Source organism: Talpa occidentalis, unplaced genomic scaffold (assembly GCF_014898055.3).
Source record: "Talpa occidentalis isolate TD23 unplaced genomic scaffold, MPIMG_talOcc4v2.1 talOcc4.12, whole genome shotgun sequence".
In the NCBI taxonomy this organism is placed as follows: domain Eukaryota; kingdom Metazoa; phylum Chordata; class Mammalia; order Eulipotyphla; family Talpidae; genus Talpa; species Talpa occidentalis.
Window position 1 is genome coordinate 71,677,715 of NW_023601212.1, and position 17,812 is coordinate 71,695,526.

Sequence of the window (17,812 nt, forward strand, 5' to 3'; positions counted from 1 at the left end):
AAGACACAAAGAAATGGAAAGACATCCCCTGCTCATGGACTTGAAGAATTAACATCATCAAAATGGCCATCCTACCAAAAGTAATATACAGATTCAATGCGATTCCAATAAAAATTTCAATGTCATTCTTCAAAGAAATAGAACAATTATTGATGAAATTCATATGGAATCACAAAAAACCCTGAAGAGCCAAAGCTCTTCTGAAAAAAAAAAAAAAAAAAGAAGGGAATGGAAGCATCACACTCCCAGACTTCAGACTATACTACAAAGCCATAATCATCAAAACTGCATGGTGTTGGAACAAGAACAGACACACAGACCAATGGAATCGAATAGAAAATCCAGAAATAAACCCACAGATTTATGGTCAACTAATATTTGACAAAGGAGCAAAGAATATGCACTGGAGCAAGGAAAGTTTGTTCAATAAATGGTGCTGGGAAAACTGGTCGCTACATGCAAAAGAATGAAGCTTGACCACTACCTCACACCATGCACAAAAACCAACTCAAAATGGATTAAAGAACTAGATATAAGACCTGAAACCATAAAATACATAGAAGGAAATATAGGCTAAACGCTACATGACATGAACCTCGAAGACATCTTTACAGACACATTACCCAAAGCAGTGATAGTGAAGACAAAGATAAACAGCTGGGACTACATCAAATTAAAGAGCTTCTGCACAGCAAAAGAGACAATAACAAAAACAAAGAGAAACCCCACCGACTGGGAGAAAATTTTTTTGCACAACACTAACGATAAAGGACTGATCACAAAAATCTACAAAGAGCTGATGAGACTCAACAAAAACAAAAATAATCCAGTCAAAAAATGGGCAGAAGAGCTAAAAAGAAACTTCTCTGAAGAAGAAATGCAAATGGCCAACAGGCGGGCATCCCCTGGTGGCTCAGTGGTTGAGCGCTGGGCTGGGAAGCTGCCCGCAGCCTCTGCAGCACCGGTTCGGTTCCCGGCAACCGGCGAGGGTCCTACATGGCGCGCAGACCTCTCCTGTCGCCTCTGCAGCTCCCCTCAGCAGTGTATTTCGTCAGCCTGCCTGTTCCTGTTCTCCACTCTGGCTCTGGTGAATTCTCTCACGCTCCCGCGCTTCTGACTATACCCAGTGCTTGTATTAAAAAAAAAAAAAATGGCCAACAGGCATATGAAAAAATGTTCAACATCACTTGTAATCAGAGAAATGCAAATCAAAACTACAATGAGATACCATCTCACACCAGTGAGAATGGCACATATTAAAATAACTAGCAACAACAAATGTTGGCAAGGATGTGGAGAAAAAAGAACTCTCCCGCACTGCTGGTGGGAGTGCAAACTGGTCCAACCACTATGGAGAGCTGTGTGGAGATTTCTGGACCTACTAAACATAGAGCTTCCATATGATCCAGCAATTCCACTCCTAGGTATTTACCCGAAGGACACAGAAACATCAATTCCAAAGGGCACCTGAATCCCTATGTTTATAGCAGCACTATTTACAATAACTAAGCTTTGGAAACAACCCAAATGCCCAAAAACAGAGGACTGGATCAAGAAGATGTGGTACATATACACAATGGAATATTACTCAGCAATCAAAAAAGGTAAACACATGCAGTTTGCAGCAACATGGATGGAGCTAGAAAGGATCATGCTCAGAGAAATAAGTCAGAAAGAGAAAGAAAAATACCGGATGGTCTCACTCATAACAGGAATTTAGAAAACCTAAATAAGAGACCAGGATAAAGACTAATCAATGCCAAGTAATAATCAAAATCAAGAAGCAACTATAAACCAGAGACACACTATGGGGTGGGGGGTAGGGGGAGAGGAAGGGGAGGAGAAAGAAAGGACTAGAGTCAAAATAAGGGGGGAGGTGCAATTGTATGGGGAATATAACCAAAATGAAAATGCATACATTGTACAAAGATGAAAAAAGATGTAAGAATTATATAAAATAAAATATTTAAATAAATAAAAAAAAAGAAATCCATTGCCTCTTAACACTGGAACCCAAAAGATTATATATATAAATATAGACATATAGATACAATTCACCAATCTGATTCAGATTTCCTGCCCTCTTTTTCTTCTTCCCTATTTTATAGGGAATAATTTTGAAGTTTAAGCATTAGAAAACATGTTTGCTCTGTGGGTTGACCAGATTTCCTGACTAAGAGCATGCAGGGGAAATTGCTAGCTCATGTTTAAAAAAACTGCTAACTTAAATAAAATACTAGCAAGGAATATTTAAAGAAAACATAGATTAATATATCCAATGAGAAAATGACCCCATTACAGCTGCTGTTCATGTCAAGCTTCTGGGAAAGACACGAATTCAGCAATTAAAAACTAGTGACTAATTCTGACATAAATGCATCTAACATAGTAGGTAATTCTCTTATAAAATTCTAATGGCTGGTGGCTTTTGGTCATATTTAATGCATAACCAGGCCAATTTTACTAAGACAGAGATGATAAACAGCTAAAGTTGGCAATATTATCTCTGTGGCTGTCTCATTTCTTTGTTTTGGAGGCAGGTGAGATTTACTAAAATCAAAAGTCTACTGAATATTCAGCTGCCAGAACCCAGTAAGTTAACACTCAGAGGGAATGCAAGAGAAAATTATAATAAAAATAGAGTAAAAAAAAAAAACTCTGTTGAAGCCATGGTAACATATTTTAACACACATTTCCTAAGAACTTTCTACCCATTAAATATACCTGACATTAGAGATTACAACTGGAAGGACTGGATTCTCTCTTCTGGAGGATTTCACAGTCACATTAGAATGAAAGGCAGATTCACTTTCCTTCCTGAACTCCACGTTTCCACACTTAACACTGGTTTACTCTGTGGTGAGATTCTGTGTGTTCTTCTCTATCAATTCTATCAGGGTCAGGACCTTGTCTGGTATCCCTCATTCTCCACTCCCACCAGCCACACAAAATTTGGCACCTATAGCAAATGCTCAGGAAACATCCATGGAAATAAGAACAAAGAACAAACTTTACAACCTAGAACAGTGACCTTCCACCTGGACTGCACTTTGGAATTGTCTGGGGAGCTCTGAAAAATCTCCAGTCCTGGCCACACCCTAGACCATGTAAACCAGAAGCTGGGTGTCCTGTCAGAGTGTATGTGAGCACTCCCTGGGTGATTAGTTCAGAACCACTGCGTGTTCATATGCTAGGGGCGTAAAAGTAAAGTAATAAATTTAATACACTATTCTTGAATAATGTCTACTTTTATGCTTGTATAATGCTTTACAGTTTTTCCAAGTGGGATATATTTCTTAAAATTTAATAAAGATCTTACAATCTGGTGGACAAAGTATCCAAGTGTAGTGTGTGTGAGTTGTGTGATGAGGATGTGTCTGGTGTGCATGTGCAATGAGCGGCATTGGAGTGTGTGGTGAGTGTGTGTGTGATGTGAGTGTGTGTGTGGTGGGGGGGACAGAGACATGGAATCAGGGAAAGTGCTGAGTGCTGATGGCAACAGCAGCTGGAAGGAAGTCCAGGGAGGCAGAAGGAAGTAGCATCAGAAGGGGGAGGTGTGTGTCACAGGGTCCCACTGACTTAGGAAAGCTGTTCTGTGTCCATTTGTAGAAGGGGGGGCAGTGCCTCTCACGTTATGGTGGGAAAGCATCATTGGTTGTGCCAGTGCTCATGGATGTGCTGGTGCACAGGGAACAGTGTCCTAAGTGTCCAGGTGGGGACCAATAGCTCTGCAGGGAGAACTAACTAGCTGGGGAGCCAGGACCCATCCTAGGACCCTGACAGGAGGTCTGAGCTCTTGATTGCTGACACCCCCCACCCCTCACACACAAACACAAGTGAGAGGTATCAGTATTAGGAGGGCCAAGATCCTGACTTTGGGAACAAAGCCCACCACAGGGCTGGAGACATGGAACCCTATGTGTCTCTCCAGCTTCTGCTTCTGGCTTCCGCTCCACACTTTTAGTTCCAGAAAGACCTCAGTATTTGCAGCTGCTTGATGCCTCAGATTCTTTGTGCCTGCTCCCTCCTCTTCCTGCTTAACTCCTCACTATCCAGCTTTAGCATCCTTCCCGGGGGATTCCTTTACCAGGCAGGGCTGGGCCACCCTCCTCTGCGGGCCTCCCACCGCCTCGTCCTCGTTTTGGAGCAGCCAGGACACTCCACCTTGACACCTGTCTTTCACTTGGAGGAAAGCAGCTGATGAGTCTCCGTATACTCAGTGCCCACCAAGAGTGCTGACCTCCAGCGAGCGAATGAATGACTAGGGAGTCTGAGTTAATGAATGAGAGCGCGGTAACATGAATGAATGAACGAATGGAGGGCGAGTGAATGACAGGGAGGTGAATGGATGAATGAGAGGAGCTAAGTGGCCAAAAGAATGTATGGGGGGGTAAGTAACCGAATGAGTGAATGGGGTGAGGCAATGAAAGAATGAATGAAGGGGGTCGTCAGAGTGCATGAATGAACGAGGAGAGGGTGAATGGTTAGAAGAGAATGTGCGAGGAGAGAGGGAGCGGGTTGGGGGGTGGGGTGAGTGAGTAAGCGCGGGCGGAACCCGGGGCGCCTGGGCTCAGGCGGACGCTGACTGAACGCGTGAGCAATCAATGAATGAGCCGCTGACCAAGGAGGCACAGAGCGGGTGAACGAGAGCGCGGGGCTGGCAGCCGGCCGGTTGGCGCAGTGCGGAGCCGCGGGCGGGAAGCCGCGCCAGGCTCGGGTCTCCGGCTTCCGCGAGGCCTGGGGAGACTGGGGTGGGCGTGGCGAGGCCGGGCCTGGGCGTGGCAAGGCCGGGTATGGGCGTGGCGAGGCCTGGTATGGGCGTGGCGAGGCCTGGTATGGGCGTGGCAAGGCCGGGTATGGGCGTGGCGAGCCCGGGCCTGGGCGTGGCGGAGCGAGGCTGGGGACCTGGCGGGTGGCTAGTGGGCGGGGCTGGCCCGAATTGGGGCGGAGCGATTCCGGGAGTGGGCGGGGTGAGGCGCGCAGGGCGGGAGAGGCGCGCAGGGCGGGGTGGGCGGGCCCGGGGCGGGCGCGGGAGGAAGTCACGTGGCGCGCACTCACATGACTGGCGGCGCTATGGACCCGCTGCCCGCGGCGGCAGTCGCGGCGGCTCCTGAAGCGGAGGCTGACGAGGAGGCGGATCCCCCGGCGGCAGGTGAGGCTGGCGGCCCACCTGCCCCGCTCGCGGCTCTGGCCCCGAGCTCGCGGGTTACCGCGAGGGCCTTCGGCTCTCCTCCCGCCCTCCGGCGCCCCGCGGTCCTCCGGGGTCTCACATCCCACTCCCCTCAGCCCCTTCGCCCGGGAGGGCCTCCCTGGGCTCACCGCGGTGCAACTCTGGCGTCTGGCCGGGTTTGAGCCTGGCGGCGCGCTCCTGCCCTGGGTCCTCCAAGTCTGTCCAAAATCCCGGGGTCCCCGCGCGCCCCCGGCTCCCTGCGGAGCCGCGCCTGCCGGCCGCGTGGCGGGCCTCGGACGAGTAATTTGGCCGCTAGGGATTTATGTCTCCTCATCTGTAACCTAGACACGCTTCTTTAGAGGTGCTTTTGCGTTAGTGGACTGGCTTGACTTTTAAAGGTTCTGTTTGAATGTCTACGCCTATGCCTCTAACTGAAAGGTAGAGGATGTTCTTGTCTGTTCTTGTGTCTTTTCGGCGGTGGTGGGACACAAGTTTGGGGGAATCCGCCTGGGGGGAGTGGCAAATTGTCATGGAGGAGGCCGTATTTAGAGTGGGTTCTGAAGCGTTTTGAACAGTTTATTCATTATCGAGAAAAAGGAGGGAGTGACTGAAGCTGTGTGTGTGTGTGTGGGGGGGCATTGCCTTGGGTTGACCTGAGTAATATAAAAATCCTGGGCGTGTCTGCATGTGGACAACAAATGGGCCCCCTACTCCCCTCCCTTTGGTTTTTAGTCGTTTTTCCTGTCACTTGTGTTCGGTGTAAGGAGCGCATGTGATGATTCTTGCTTTTGGTTAGAACATTGTGTTGGAGAGGTTATAGATTTGAACCCAATGTGGGCCAGTGGACCCCATTTTCAAGACCCCAAACTGGCACCCCTGCCCTGCCTCATATTTGGAAATGGGAAGTTGTGATTGGGTCGAATGCTCCTTCCAACAGGGGTTTTATGGCAGTTCAGATTCGCCGGCCAAGGTGGTGGGTGTCTCAGGGGTCTCTACAGCTATAGGGACAGCAATAAATGTTCCACCCAGGACTCAACTCCTGGCTGCCACTACAGTTAAGAGGAGCTTTCTGATACTGCCCGCTCTGACTACCCATAGATGGGGTGTGGTGATTTTATTAGGAGTGCTCATGGTTTCTACCCTGTAGCACTTCTCAGTATTCCTGTAGCCCTGTGAGTCTCAAAGAGAGTCCATGGCACTGTAGGGACATAGCCTGTCATTTCATTCCACTTAAAACCTTTTTCCCATTCCATGAGGCACGTGAAGCAGTAGATCAAGCACTTTTTACAGGGGAAAACTATACTGCAGAGCCAAAGTGGACAATGTTGAGGGAGTGTGTTGTGATGGAGACTATGATTGCGTTGGGAATCAATAAGCCTAAGCCTTTGGGAATGAATTTTGTCCAAAGACAGTATTTGTCTATCTCACACTTTAGCAAGGGTCGATTTGGGCTTGTTGGAGGAGTTGTGGCTTGTGAATATACAATGAATTTCCACTTCTCTGGTGTTCTCTCCATCCAACTAGAGCCCACTGTTAGAATTAATTGTGGAAACCATGAGTTTTTGATCTTTGTAGATCCTTTGCAATCCTCACAAAAAAAATTGCATTCATTATAGTTTCCAGCACTTATTGTGTTCTAATATTTTTTACATTCTAAGACAAGTCTTATTATATTCTAATTCTTTGAAATTAAAGATTAAGCTGTGAATGATCTCAAAACTTTTACTTCCAGTTATGCAATATGTGGAGAAGCACATTTTCTTAAAAAAAAAAGAAAAGAATATGATAGGTTAAGTTAAAGTCTCACCCCAGTTGCAGTCACCTCTTCTTTACCTGCGGTGACTATTATCAGTTTGAGTTGGATTCTCTCAGTTCTGTTTTTTTTGTTTTTTTTTTTACACATAAATATGTTCAGAAAACAGATGCCTCCTTGAGCTGATGTGCCTGTGTTTCCCTAGGGTGGTGTTTTAGTTTTCTGCTGCTGCTGTAACAAATTTCCAAACTTGGTGGATTAAACAATACAGATTTATCATGTGTTTTGGATGTCAGTAGGCTTAACTCCAGGTGTGGGCAGGGCTGCATTTTTTCTGGAGGTCTAGGGGGCAGAATCTGTTCTGGTCTTTATTGGACTCCCAATGCTGCCTATATTCTTTGGCTGATGGTCTCCACTCTCCCGCAACAATGGGCCACATTTTATACTGTCATCTCCTGAGTTCTCCCTCTTTTGTCTACTACTTTCACCTTTTTTTTTTTTTTAAAGATTTATTTATTTATGCATACAAGAACTGGGGTACAGGCCAGAGGTGCAGGGGTTGAGAGGATTCACAAGAGACAGTGGGAAGAAGAACAGGTGGATCTACTGAAATACACTGCTGAGGGGAGCAGCAGGTGAGACAGGCGAGATCTGCTGTGCCATGTGGGTCAGTTCTGTGGCCGGGGATGGAACTCGTGCTACAGTGGCTGTGAACAAAGTCATAGTGTTGAGACTTAAAGCCTTGTGGTGCCAAGGAGGCCCTGCTACTTTCACTTTTAAGGACCCCTGTGATTACATTGGGCCCACCTGGGTAATCTACCCACAGCCTTAACTCTATTTCAAGGTCAGCTGATAAGCAACCTGAATTTTATCTGTAATCTTATTTCTCTACAACTTTTAGGTAATCTTACAGAATCATAGGCTCTAGGGGTTAGGATGTGGACATCTTTGGGGGAGGGGGCAGTGAGAGAGGAGCATTGTTCTACCCACCCGCAAGTAGACACCCTAAGAAATGGAATTACTGTGTCATAGGGTCTGCACATTTTTTGTTTTAACAGAAACTAACAAATTATTTACTTTTCTTGATTTTAGCCAAAAGGCCGAGAAGTGATACAAATTATTTTGCTTTTAACAGCAATGTTTTTAAATTATTCTTTCCCTATAACCTCTTCAACAGTGAATACCATTTTTAAAATTCTCTTCAGGCTTAGAGGAATTAAAGTTTTTCATTTTTGTTTTAATTTTCATTTCCTTGATTATTAGTGAGGTTTAGTTTCTTGTGTTAATTTCTCCTTGTGTGGTCACGCTGAACTGACAGCACATATCTTTTGCCTGTTTTCTTGTGGGATTGTCTTTTTTCTTATTTGATTTATAGCAGTTCTTTTTGTATTTTGGACATAAGGTCTTTGTGGATTTTGTATTGAAATTATAACTATCAAAATATCTGATTGACTGGAACACTTTGGTCCCTGACTCCAGGCTAAGAGTTTATTTCAGGGCCTGTTTTGAGGTTATAAAGCACAATGATTGTGACTTAGAATAAGAGTGGGAAAAAATGAGTGTGATATGGGATTGGTTTTCTAACCTGATTTTTTGGCACTGCATCATACACAGATAAAAATACATACAAAATTACCATCGCATGTGGAAACTCTGCTTTCCTACAGCCCTCGGGACCTAAATTTAGTGTTTAGAATGAGGGAGAATAGCGGCAGTTCTGTTGTGTGGCTCACTGGATGGCATTCCAGAAATTCCACTCAGTGAGGAAGCTCCCAGCCATTTGTCTCTGCCAAACCTCGGTGCCTCCTAGTTTTCTATGGGGTCAAGTCTAAACTCCGTTCATCAACTCTGTTCCTCCATGGGGAGCCTCTGCCCTCTCGTGCATGTGCTACTTCTCTGTCCTTTTGGCTCTAAACATTACCCCTTCCCAATTCTTGTCTGGCTGTGCACGTTTGTCAGAATTCACTGAACTGTCACTTAAAATGTATGCATTTGGCTATGATTAAATTATACCTCAAAGTACTGTTTGCATTGTGGCAAAAAACCCTCCTGTCCTTTCTCTTTCCATTACACACATTTCAGTAGTAAATTTGTGGTGGGAAGAAACTTGTTTCTTTGCATCCCTGTATCTAGAATAAATCTGCTTTGTAGAGAAGGTTCAAATATTTGAACAGAATTACATTTTTATTGTAAGTTTTTTTAGGTTAGTGTTACAGTTTAATGTGATGACAGTAGTAGCTTTGCATGCATTATTTTTCATTGGTCTTTAAACTGCTCTGTCTCAAATAGACACACACACACACACACACACACACACACAATTTGCAAGGTAAAATGTGTCTGTGTGTTTAAAGAAAGAGGAACTAACTGAATCACTATTATGTAGAACAGACTTGTCAGAATTTGTGGTTAGCAAGAAAGTGATGTTACGGGTGGGGGAATTCTGTTTTGGTATTATTTTCTCCTTCCTAAGAAAAATGTAGCATGAAAGGAGATGTTTGCCCCTGGTATGCCAGACTTGGGGGCGTGGGGTGGGTGGGAGGAGACTGAATGACGATTGCAGGATTGACGGTGTCCAGTTTGGTGGGACCAGATGTGTCTGTTAAGAGGAGTGAGCTCTGTGATAAATCTCTGTATATGCAGATAGGAGGCCTTGACCCTACAGGTATGTGAAGATATGAATCCTGATAATCTTATCCTCAGAAGAACTATGGTACTTAGACGCTTTGTGTGTTTTTACTATAGAATTAATCAAGAACTCATATCTAGACTTAAGGGGTGGATGTTTTTTGTGCACATATGAGTAGGATAGACGGGTGGATTCGGGAGGCCCAAAGTATGTGTTCTGTGTGTTGAGCTGTAGGACATTCGAGGCCATGCTTCATGCTGTTTTCATTGGCTGGGTTTCAGGGGAAGACATTTGCTGTTTGTGTGGAGTAGGGGTTTTGATGGGGTCTTTTAACATTCTTAACCAATTTGGAGTTTGTTAAGCAAATGTAAAGTGAAATAACACAGTGTTTGTTTAATCAATGAAAGTTTGTTAGGGACTGAAGAAAGTTGAGGGAATTATCTCTGAGAAGCACATTTGCATTATTTTCTAAGAATCTTTCATAACTGATTTGAGCTGGAAAAGTTGTTTACTAAAGGTCTTATGAATGAGTTGTAATCTGACCAGCAAAATTTTACTATTGTATATGAATTGGCACTTTCAGGAAAATGTTGTTTTACAGGTACTATAACCACAAGTACCACCATTTTATAAATAGGGAAATCACCCATAATTCCACCACTTTAACACAAGTACGGCGTTTTAGTGTATTTCCCGTTTTCTATGTGTGTGCATTGTACACATTTATCCTTTTGGTGTATATACATTTTGTAGCTTGTTATTTTCACATTTTTCTACACTGCTGAAAGTAGTTTTCATAATTTTCTACTTGATGTCTACATGAAAATGCATTCAAGTAATGTAACATTTGTGCTTATAAAATGCTAATGTCATGAAATTTGAGTTAAAGATACTCTTGTTTCCAGAAAATGATTCCTGTGGAATGAGTTCCCCACCCTAGAGGTAATTACTGTTATCAGCTGTGCTTGTTAAATTTAAGTTTTAGTAAGCTCAATTTTTAGGCTTTTGGAGCTGGGAAAAGTCCTTAGATGCCCTTTGCGATGTCCTTCCTATTGCGATGTCCTGTCACAAACATAAGAACTGAGCTTCTTTACCCTTTAGTGAGAATGTTCAAAGAACCCAGACAGAGAAAATAAATATTGTGTGACTCCAATTTATATAAAGTTCAAAAACAAGCAAAATTAGACTTTTGATGAAAAGCAAAGAAAATACCTTGAAATTAGATAGTGGTCATTCTTTTTTTTAATTAAGACTTTTTTTTTTTAATTTTTATATTCCCCATACAATTGTAACCCCCTGATTTTGACCTCAATCCCTCCTTTCCCTGCCCCCTCCAAAGTGTGTCTCTGGTTCATAGTTGTTTGTTGATTTTGATTTTTTTCTTTCTTATAATTATTCTTTTTTCTGGTCCCTTATTTAGGTTTTCGAGATTCCTATTATGAGTGAGACCATCAATAGTGGTCACTTCTGATAGGAGAAGAGGTTCTGATAAACAAGGGAGCTTCTTGGTGGCCTTTTAATTGTTAACTTGGATGGTGGGTCCACATGTGTTTGATATAGAATTTTTCTAAACTGTCCATGGACATTTTATGCCCCTTCCTGTGTGTGTGTGCTATAGATCTCACAGTACATAAATGTTGGGGCTTGAGATCCTAAGACATTAAGTCAACTTACCAACAACACAGTTTGGCAAGCAAAGTTGCCAGGGATCTTGTTTGAAAATTGTAGCAGTTTTGGACACCTTAGTCTCCATTCTCTAGCTAATATTGGACCTACTTATAGGGAGATGTATTTATAGTGAAATGTGTTTTATTGCATCCACATCTATTCCTAATGAAGTATCCTACAGTTTATCAGTAGGAGGTCCCCTCTGGGGTCTACTGTTTCTGAGTGTGTATTTTTGGCCTTGGCTCAGAGACTGGTGAATCCAACTGTTTCAGTGGTCCCTGGAGCCAGCAGGAAGGAGAACTTCAGTCTTGAGGCCACTGGTATCTGCATTGCAGCAGGAAGGTTGTCTGGGAACCTCACCTGCTGTTAAAAGCATTTCTTGGGCAAAAGTCATCTGCTGTAAAGGAGAGTCAGGTGATATTTATGACTTAGTACAGTTAATTACTTTTAGAATAATAAGTTCACCTCCTAACGCCTGAGAAATTCTAGCTTGGGCTGGAGGTGATTGGCCTTCTAAGAACTGACCTCTCACTGCTGGTGTTTTGCTCCAAAGGGCGATTTTAAATTGCATTTTCAGCTGTTCGTAATTTGAGGAAGGCCTGCATATGTGCAGTTGTTTATCTTGGGATGCTTGTGTACCCCCAGTCTTTCCTCTTGTGATACATAGTGAAGTGGGGACTCCAGCAAAGTTTCTGTATAAGTTTAAAGGTTAGCCATGTCGGCAGCTCTCCTGCCTGCCTGTGACTATGCGGGTGCTTCTCTTTTTTCTTTTCCTAGTAAACCTGACCTTTTAAAATGTAAAAATAAATAAGATAAATTTTAGCTATGTTGTATATTAGTGGTCATTTCCCCTGAAGATAGACTGTCATGAATGGAAAGTTCCTATCTCCTTTTCCTCATGGGGTAGATTTCTTTTTAGGTCATTCTGTGTAGATTGTAGGCGTGGAGTGGGCTGTGCTAACCTTTCAAACACTTGCTGTGTACTAGACGCTCTGCTTAGTGTCTTGTGTAAACATAATTTAATCCTCTAGTAGTCCTGTGATGTAGTCTTATCACCTCTACTTTACAGATGGGGAAACTGAGGCATAGGGTGGCTCCATACAAAGTAACTAGATATATATCCCTTGGGCTCAGGGGTTGTATGGACTTGCCATGTGGTCACTTGGTCTGTTTGCAGGCTCAGACAGCGGGCAAGCTCAGATATCTCCTTCAAAGGACTGTAGTCTTATGGGATGAGGACCCCATCCTTGTGCTCTCTTTTAACCTTGCATAGTTTGAGTCTGGGTTTAAGCCTGCACCACACCTACTGAAAATGTTTAGGTCATTCTGGGTAACTGGGTATTGAATGGAGTTGAATGTTACATCTCCTTGAGTTGCCAGCTCTTAAAAAACAAATCACAAATTTTAAGCACAGACTGAGTTTTCCTCATCTAGTTAAGATACTTAGATTATTCTAGTTAATGTATTTTGGAGTTTGGGGGTATTCAGACACTTAGATGAGAGTCTAGACTTTGCTTGGAAAACTAGGTCTCCAAATCAGTGTAAGTTTAGTTCTGGGGAAGAACTGACTAAATGTTTTTCTTGCTGTGACATTTTTCACAGTTCTTAATTTGCTCATGCCAGTTTCCAAGGCGTTATATTTCCTGGTTGATTAATGACATTCCCACTTGTCTACCCTGCAGGCAGCCAGAGGCAGGGACCTTGTCTTATTCCTTGTGATTCCTTCCTTAGATCAGTAAATGTTTGTTTAAATGGATTTAATTGTGTCTCACTTAGCTTATAATTTTGGATGCCTGCTCAGAACCTTATTAATGGGATCTAACTTGGTTGTCAGCCCACGTTCTCCATTTAGCATTACCAGATCCAGACATACTTAGCCCTGCCAGTTATTTTGAAATATTTTCGCATTCGCATCAAAAGATCCTGGAGAAACCAAGTTACATTCTGACTGAACCAGCCAGACCTAAGAGGAGAATTTAAAAAAAATACCAAAAACCCAAAACAAATTGAATTTAAAGGATGATTTGTAGATTCCCCCAAATTAGCTAAAACGGTATTCCATTTAGACTCAGGAAAAAGTCATTGTGCCTCTCTACACAGAAACATACCAAAATTAGGGACCTGTGGGTTTTTTTGAGGAATAAACTCAACTTGCATGGGCCCTCTCACGAGCATGCTTGATGAGAGTTACGAAGTAGAGACCTGATGGCCTGTGCATTTCTTTTTGCTCCATTGGGGTAAGAGGAAATCACCAGATAGGTGACTGTTTGCGGCCTGCCACTTCAGTTTTGTGATGTCGTAAGGCAGCAGACCAGTGATTATTTTCTCCTTTGTGGTCTAGCCTCTCATGTCTCCCTCAGAAAGAAATAGACACCTTCTAGCTTGAGAAGGCTCTGTGTGTGTGTGTGTGTTGTGTGTTATACACATATCCCTGAGGCCACAGGACGATCCTGGAGCTGCTGTGATTACCACTGGGATTTTGGGTGGTGATGAGAACAAGATGGCCTTCCATGCTAGATGGTGCTGGCTCCTCTACCCGTGTTTCTGCTCTGTGCTTGCATCTGGAATTTTATGTCTGGGGCACAAGTCCCTTCAAAATGAAAAGCTCTCAGGCATTGTGCTCAATACTCTCACATATCCTCTTAAAACAAAAATTCTAACAACCAAATAGTAATGTAGGCGGTATGGTCTCCGTTTTGGAGATGAGAAAACAGCATGCAGGGAGCAGCTGCTGATCTGCCATCAATGGGGAGTCAGTCACTGGGGACTGGTCTTGAGACTGACAGCCTGACCTCTGACCCTGGCTCTGCTACTTTCACCACACTTCTCCTGAGTTTCAGTGTTGAATGAGGCTGCATGAGTCAGGGAGGGAACACAGGGCTTGGAGTCATTGGGTGACCTGTCAGGTTTGAGCCCCATGAGTCATTGCACTAGCTCAGTGGCCCTGGGCAGTGGAGCCTCCATTTTCACATCTGTGAAATGAGGTCATAGCACGTATACAGTGTTTTTGAGTTTAAAGAGATGTTGTAGGGCCTCCCCGGTGGCGCAGCAGCTGGGCGCTGGGTTGCGAGGCTGCCCGCAGCCTCTGCAGCGCTGGTTCCATCCCCGGCTGCTCCCCGGCCACCGGAGGAGGGTCCCGCATGGCGTGCAGACCTCTCCTGCTGCCCGCTGCTCCCCTCAGCAGTGTACTTCGGTCCTTCTGCCTGCTCTGCTCCCTGCTCTGGCTCTGGTGAATTCTCTCACCCTCCCGCGCTTCTGACTGTACCCAGTGCTTGTATCAATAAATAAATAAATATTAAAAAAAAAAAAACACAGATTCATTTAAAAAAATAAATAAATAAAGAGATGTTGTAGAAAGCATGCAGGAAAGTTCCAAACACAGCTCTTTCACTGGAAATGGCTCTTGAATTTATTGGTGGTTGCTATTGCACACAGCTGTCTGATGACCCTCTCCATGGGAAGAGTAAGAACATTGGGGTAAAGTGCTTTATTAAGGGGAACTTGACTTGTTTCTTGGTGTTTGGTGGCTGCTTTTAGTTCCGCCAACCTGCAACTTCATAGCCATAGGGAAGGACCCCAGGGAAATTCCTAGGGGACTGAGCAAGGTGACGCCACCAGCTAGACTCTATACTTATGCCCGAAACAGCCCCAGGACTTCACAGGTAGATGGTATTTTCCCTTAGTTGACCTCTTCATTTAGGAATATGAGCCATCTGGCACAGTGCTGGAGTAGAAAAAGAACTAGTATGTACTCAGAAGAACTGTAGAAAAAAGAGGGAATGGAATTTATAAAATAGTTTTTTTTAGCAGCTTTATTTTATTTATTTTTAAAAGATTTATTCATTTATGCATACAAGATCTGTGGTACAGGCCAGAGGTGCAGGGGGGTGAGAGGACTCACCAGAGACAGAGTAGGGAACAGAACAGGCAGACTGACTGAAATAATCTCTGGCTGGCAGGGGGGATCGAACTTGTGCTGCAGAGGCTGCAGATAGATTCACAGTGCTGTGCTTAACCCCTTGCACCACCAGGGAGTCCCTTTTTTAACAGCTTTATTGAGATGTAATTAAAATACCATATAATTCACCCGTTTCTAGTGTACAATTCAATGGTTTTTGATGTTTCCACAAAGCTGTGCAACCATCAACACAATTTTTTTTTAAGGAATGATTTTTTAAAAGATTTATTTATTTATACAAGCACTGGAGTACAGGCCAGAGGCGCGGGAGGGTGAGAGAATTCACCAGAGGCAGGGAGCAGAACAGGCAGAAGGGCCAAAAACACTGCTGAGGGTAGCAGCGGGCAAGGCAGGAGAGGTGTGCCGCGCAATGTGGGTATATCCCTGGCCAGACAGGAATTGAACTGACGCTGCAGTGGCTGCGGACAGCTTCACAGTGCTGAGCTCAACCCGCTGCGCCACCGGGGTGGCCCTACACAATTGTTTTTATAGCAGTCTCCCCATCCTGTAAAAGAAACCCTCTCCCCATTAGCAGTCACTCCCCCATCTCTCCCATCCAGCCTGGGTGACCACTGATCTTTTTTCTTCCTCTGTAGATTTGCTTATTCTGGGCATTTCCTGTAAGTAGAACCATACAATATACGGTCCTCTTGTGTCTAGCTCTTTGATTAAGTGTGGATTGAAGGTTCATCCATGTCATAGCATGGGTCAGTGTTTCATTTCCTTCTCTGAATGAGATTCCGTTGTATGAGAGTTCACATTTTATTTATCCATTGATCAGTCGATGGACATTTTGGCTCTATCTGTGTTTTTTTTTTAATTATTTAAATTTTATTTTTATATTCCCCTTACAATTACAACTCCCTTATTTTGACCCCAAGCCCTCCTTTCTCCGCCCCCCACAGAGTCTATCTGTGTTTTGGCTTTTATAAACAATGATGCTGTGAACATTTATTTACATTGTTTTTGTGTGGTCTTGTGTTTTTTATTTCTCTTGTCACCTACCAATGGGATTGTAGGGTCGGTCATATGGTCATTATGTTTAACATTTTAAGGCTTTCCTAGCACAGTGCTAGCATTCCAATTTCTCCATATCCTCATCAGCAGTAATCCCTGTCTTTTTTATTATATCCACTCTAGTGTGCGCATTGCATCTTTGCATGTTAGTCATCTGTAGGTCTCCTTTGGATGGTGTATAACTTCTAGTGTGGGAGAAACCCATGAATAAGAAAAGACTGAGGGACTCTGAATCTGTAATCTTGTAATCTTTATTATTTTTTTAAAGATTTATTTATTTATACAAGAACCAGGGTACAGGTCATATGCGCGGGAGGATGAGAGGATCCACCAGAGACAGAGTGGGGAATAACAGGCAGACTGACTAAATACACCGCTGAGGGGAGCAGCAGGTGAGACAGGAGAGGTCTGCTGCGCCATGTGAGACCCTTGCAGGCCGGCCGGGATCGAACCCGCGCTGCAGAGGCTGTGGACAGCTTCACAGTGTGGCGCTCAACCGCCTACGCCACCAGGGAGGCCCAACAATCTTGTAATCTTTAATTGCAAGGAGAGTCAAGCCAATCAAGAGAATAGAAAGGATTCAATAGACTCTAACTGGGGCTCAGGAAATGCTTCACTGTTGAAGTGGTGATTGAGCTGAATTTGGGAAGTGGAAAGGATTCAGTTCAGAAATTCTCAGTATAGAATAAGAAGTACCAACTAATAAGTACCAGAGGGCTTGGAGGGACTGTAAGAGATTGTTTATACTTTGTCCCAAGGTAGACACTGAAGCCATTGAAGGGAGATGAAAAACTTAACTTGCTGTGGAGATTGGTTATCCACATGGCACATTGCAGCTTTGTTTCTGCCTTACATTCTTTTGGGGCGGGGGGAATGGATATAACTGAAAATTGGTAGAGAAGCCATGGTGGAGGTGAAGAGACATTGCCTGCATGAGGATGTCACTGCACAGGGCCCCCCATTGCCTTGTCTGTTGACAACATCCTCCTGCCAGTGTCAGGATGTCACTGCGTGGGCTCGTACTGGCTGAGCTATTGACAGCCGTCCTCTGCATCAGCAGCTTTTGTTTCTTGTTGTAGCTCACTGGGGCATGGTTCCTATCACCTTAATGAGATTTGGTGCTGCAGAGCTCACAAGGATGTTAGCCTGCCCAGGAGAGCATATCCGACCTTGGTCACTGTATGTGACATTCTTGCATGTGTGAATTAGACCCCTTCCCTTCCATCAGCCAATATTTACTGAGCGCTTTTTATGTGTCCGGCACTGATCTTAATCCTTGGGACTCTAATTGTGATCACAATAAACAGAAGGGCTGCTATCCTGGAGATGTGTTCTCAAAGTGGGAGGTGGACAAGGTTCAGTAGCCACAGTAAGTAAATGGTGTGAGTTGGAGTGCTGTGGGGTGTGAGGAGGCAAGATGCAGTTGTCACAGAGGTGATGTTGGTGCCAAGACCTGAAGGAAATGAAAGAGGGTTCTGGTGCAGTGAGGAAAGTGGAAGGCCAGCAAGTGCGTACTATGTAAGGGACCGTGAGGAAGTGGGTGGCTCCAGATAGTGAAGAGGGTGACAAGCAATGGTGCTTACCGCTGCAGAAGATAAAGGATATTTTTGGAGGTAG

General features: G+C 44.1%; 1 protein-coding gene across 2 annotated transcripts in view; it reads left to right on the forward strand.

Annotated features, from left to right (window-relative positions):
* The first annotated feature begins 5,058 nt into the window (after nucleotides 1-5,058).
* Nucleotides 5,059-17,812, forward strand: part of SNX8 (sorting nexin 8) — a 45,360-nt gene continuing 32,606 nt past the window's right edge. Inside the window, exon 1 of one of the 2 annotated variants that reach the window (XM_037506706.2) lies at nucleotides 5,059-5,152. In XM_037506706.2, the coding sequence (XP_037362603.1) occupies nucleotides 5,059-5,152 (94 nt within the window). The remainder of the gene's footprint in view (nucleotides 5,153-17,812) is intronic. The other variant, XM_054693551.1, reaches the window with a different exon arrangement.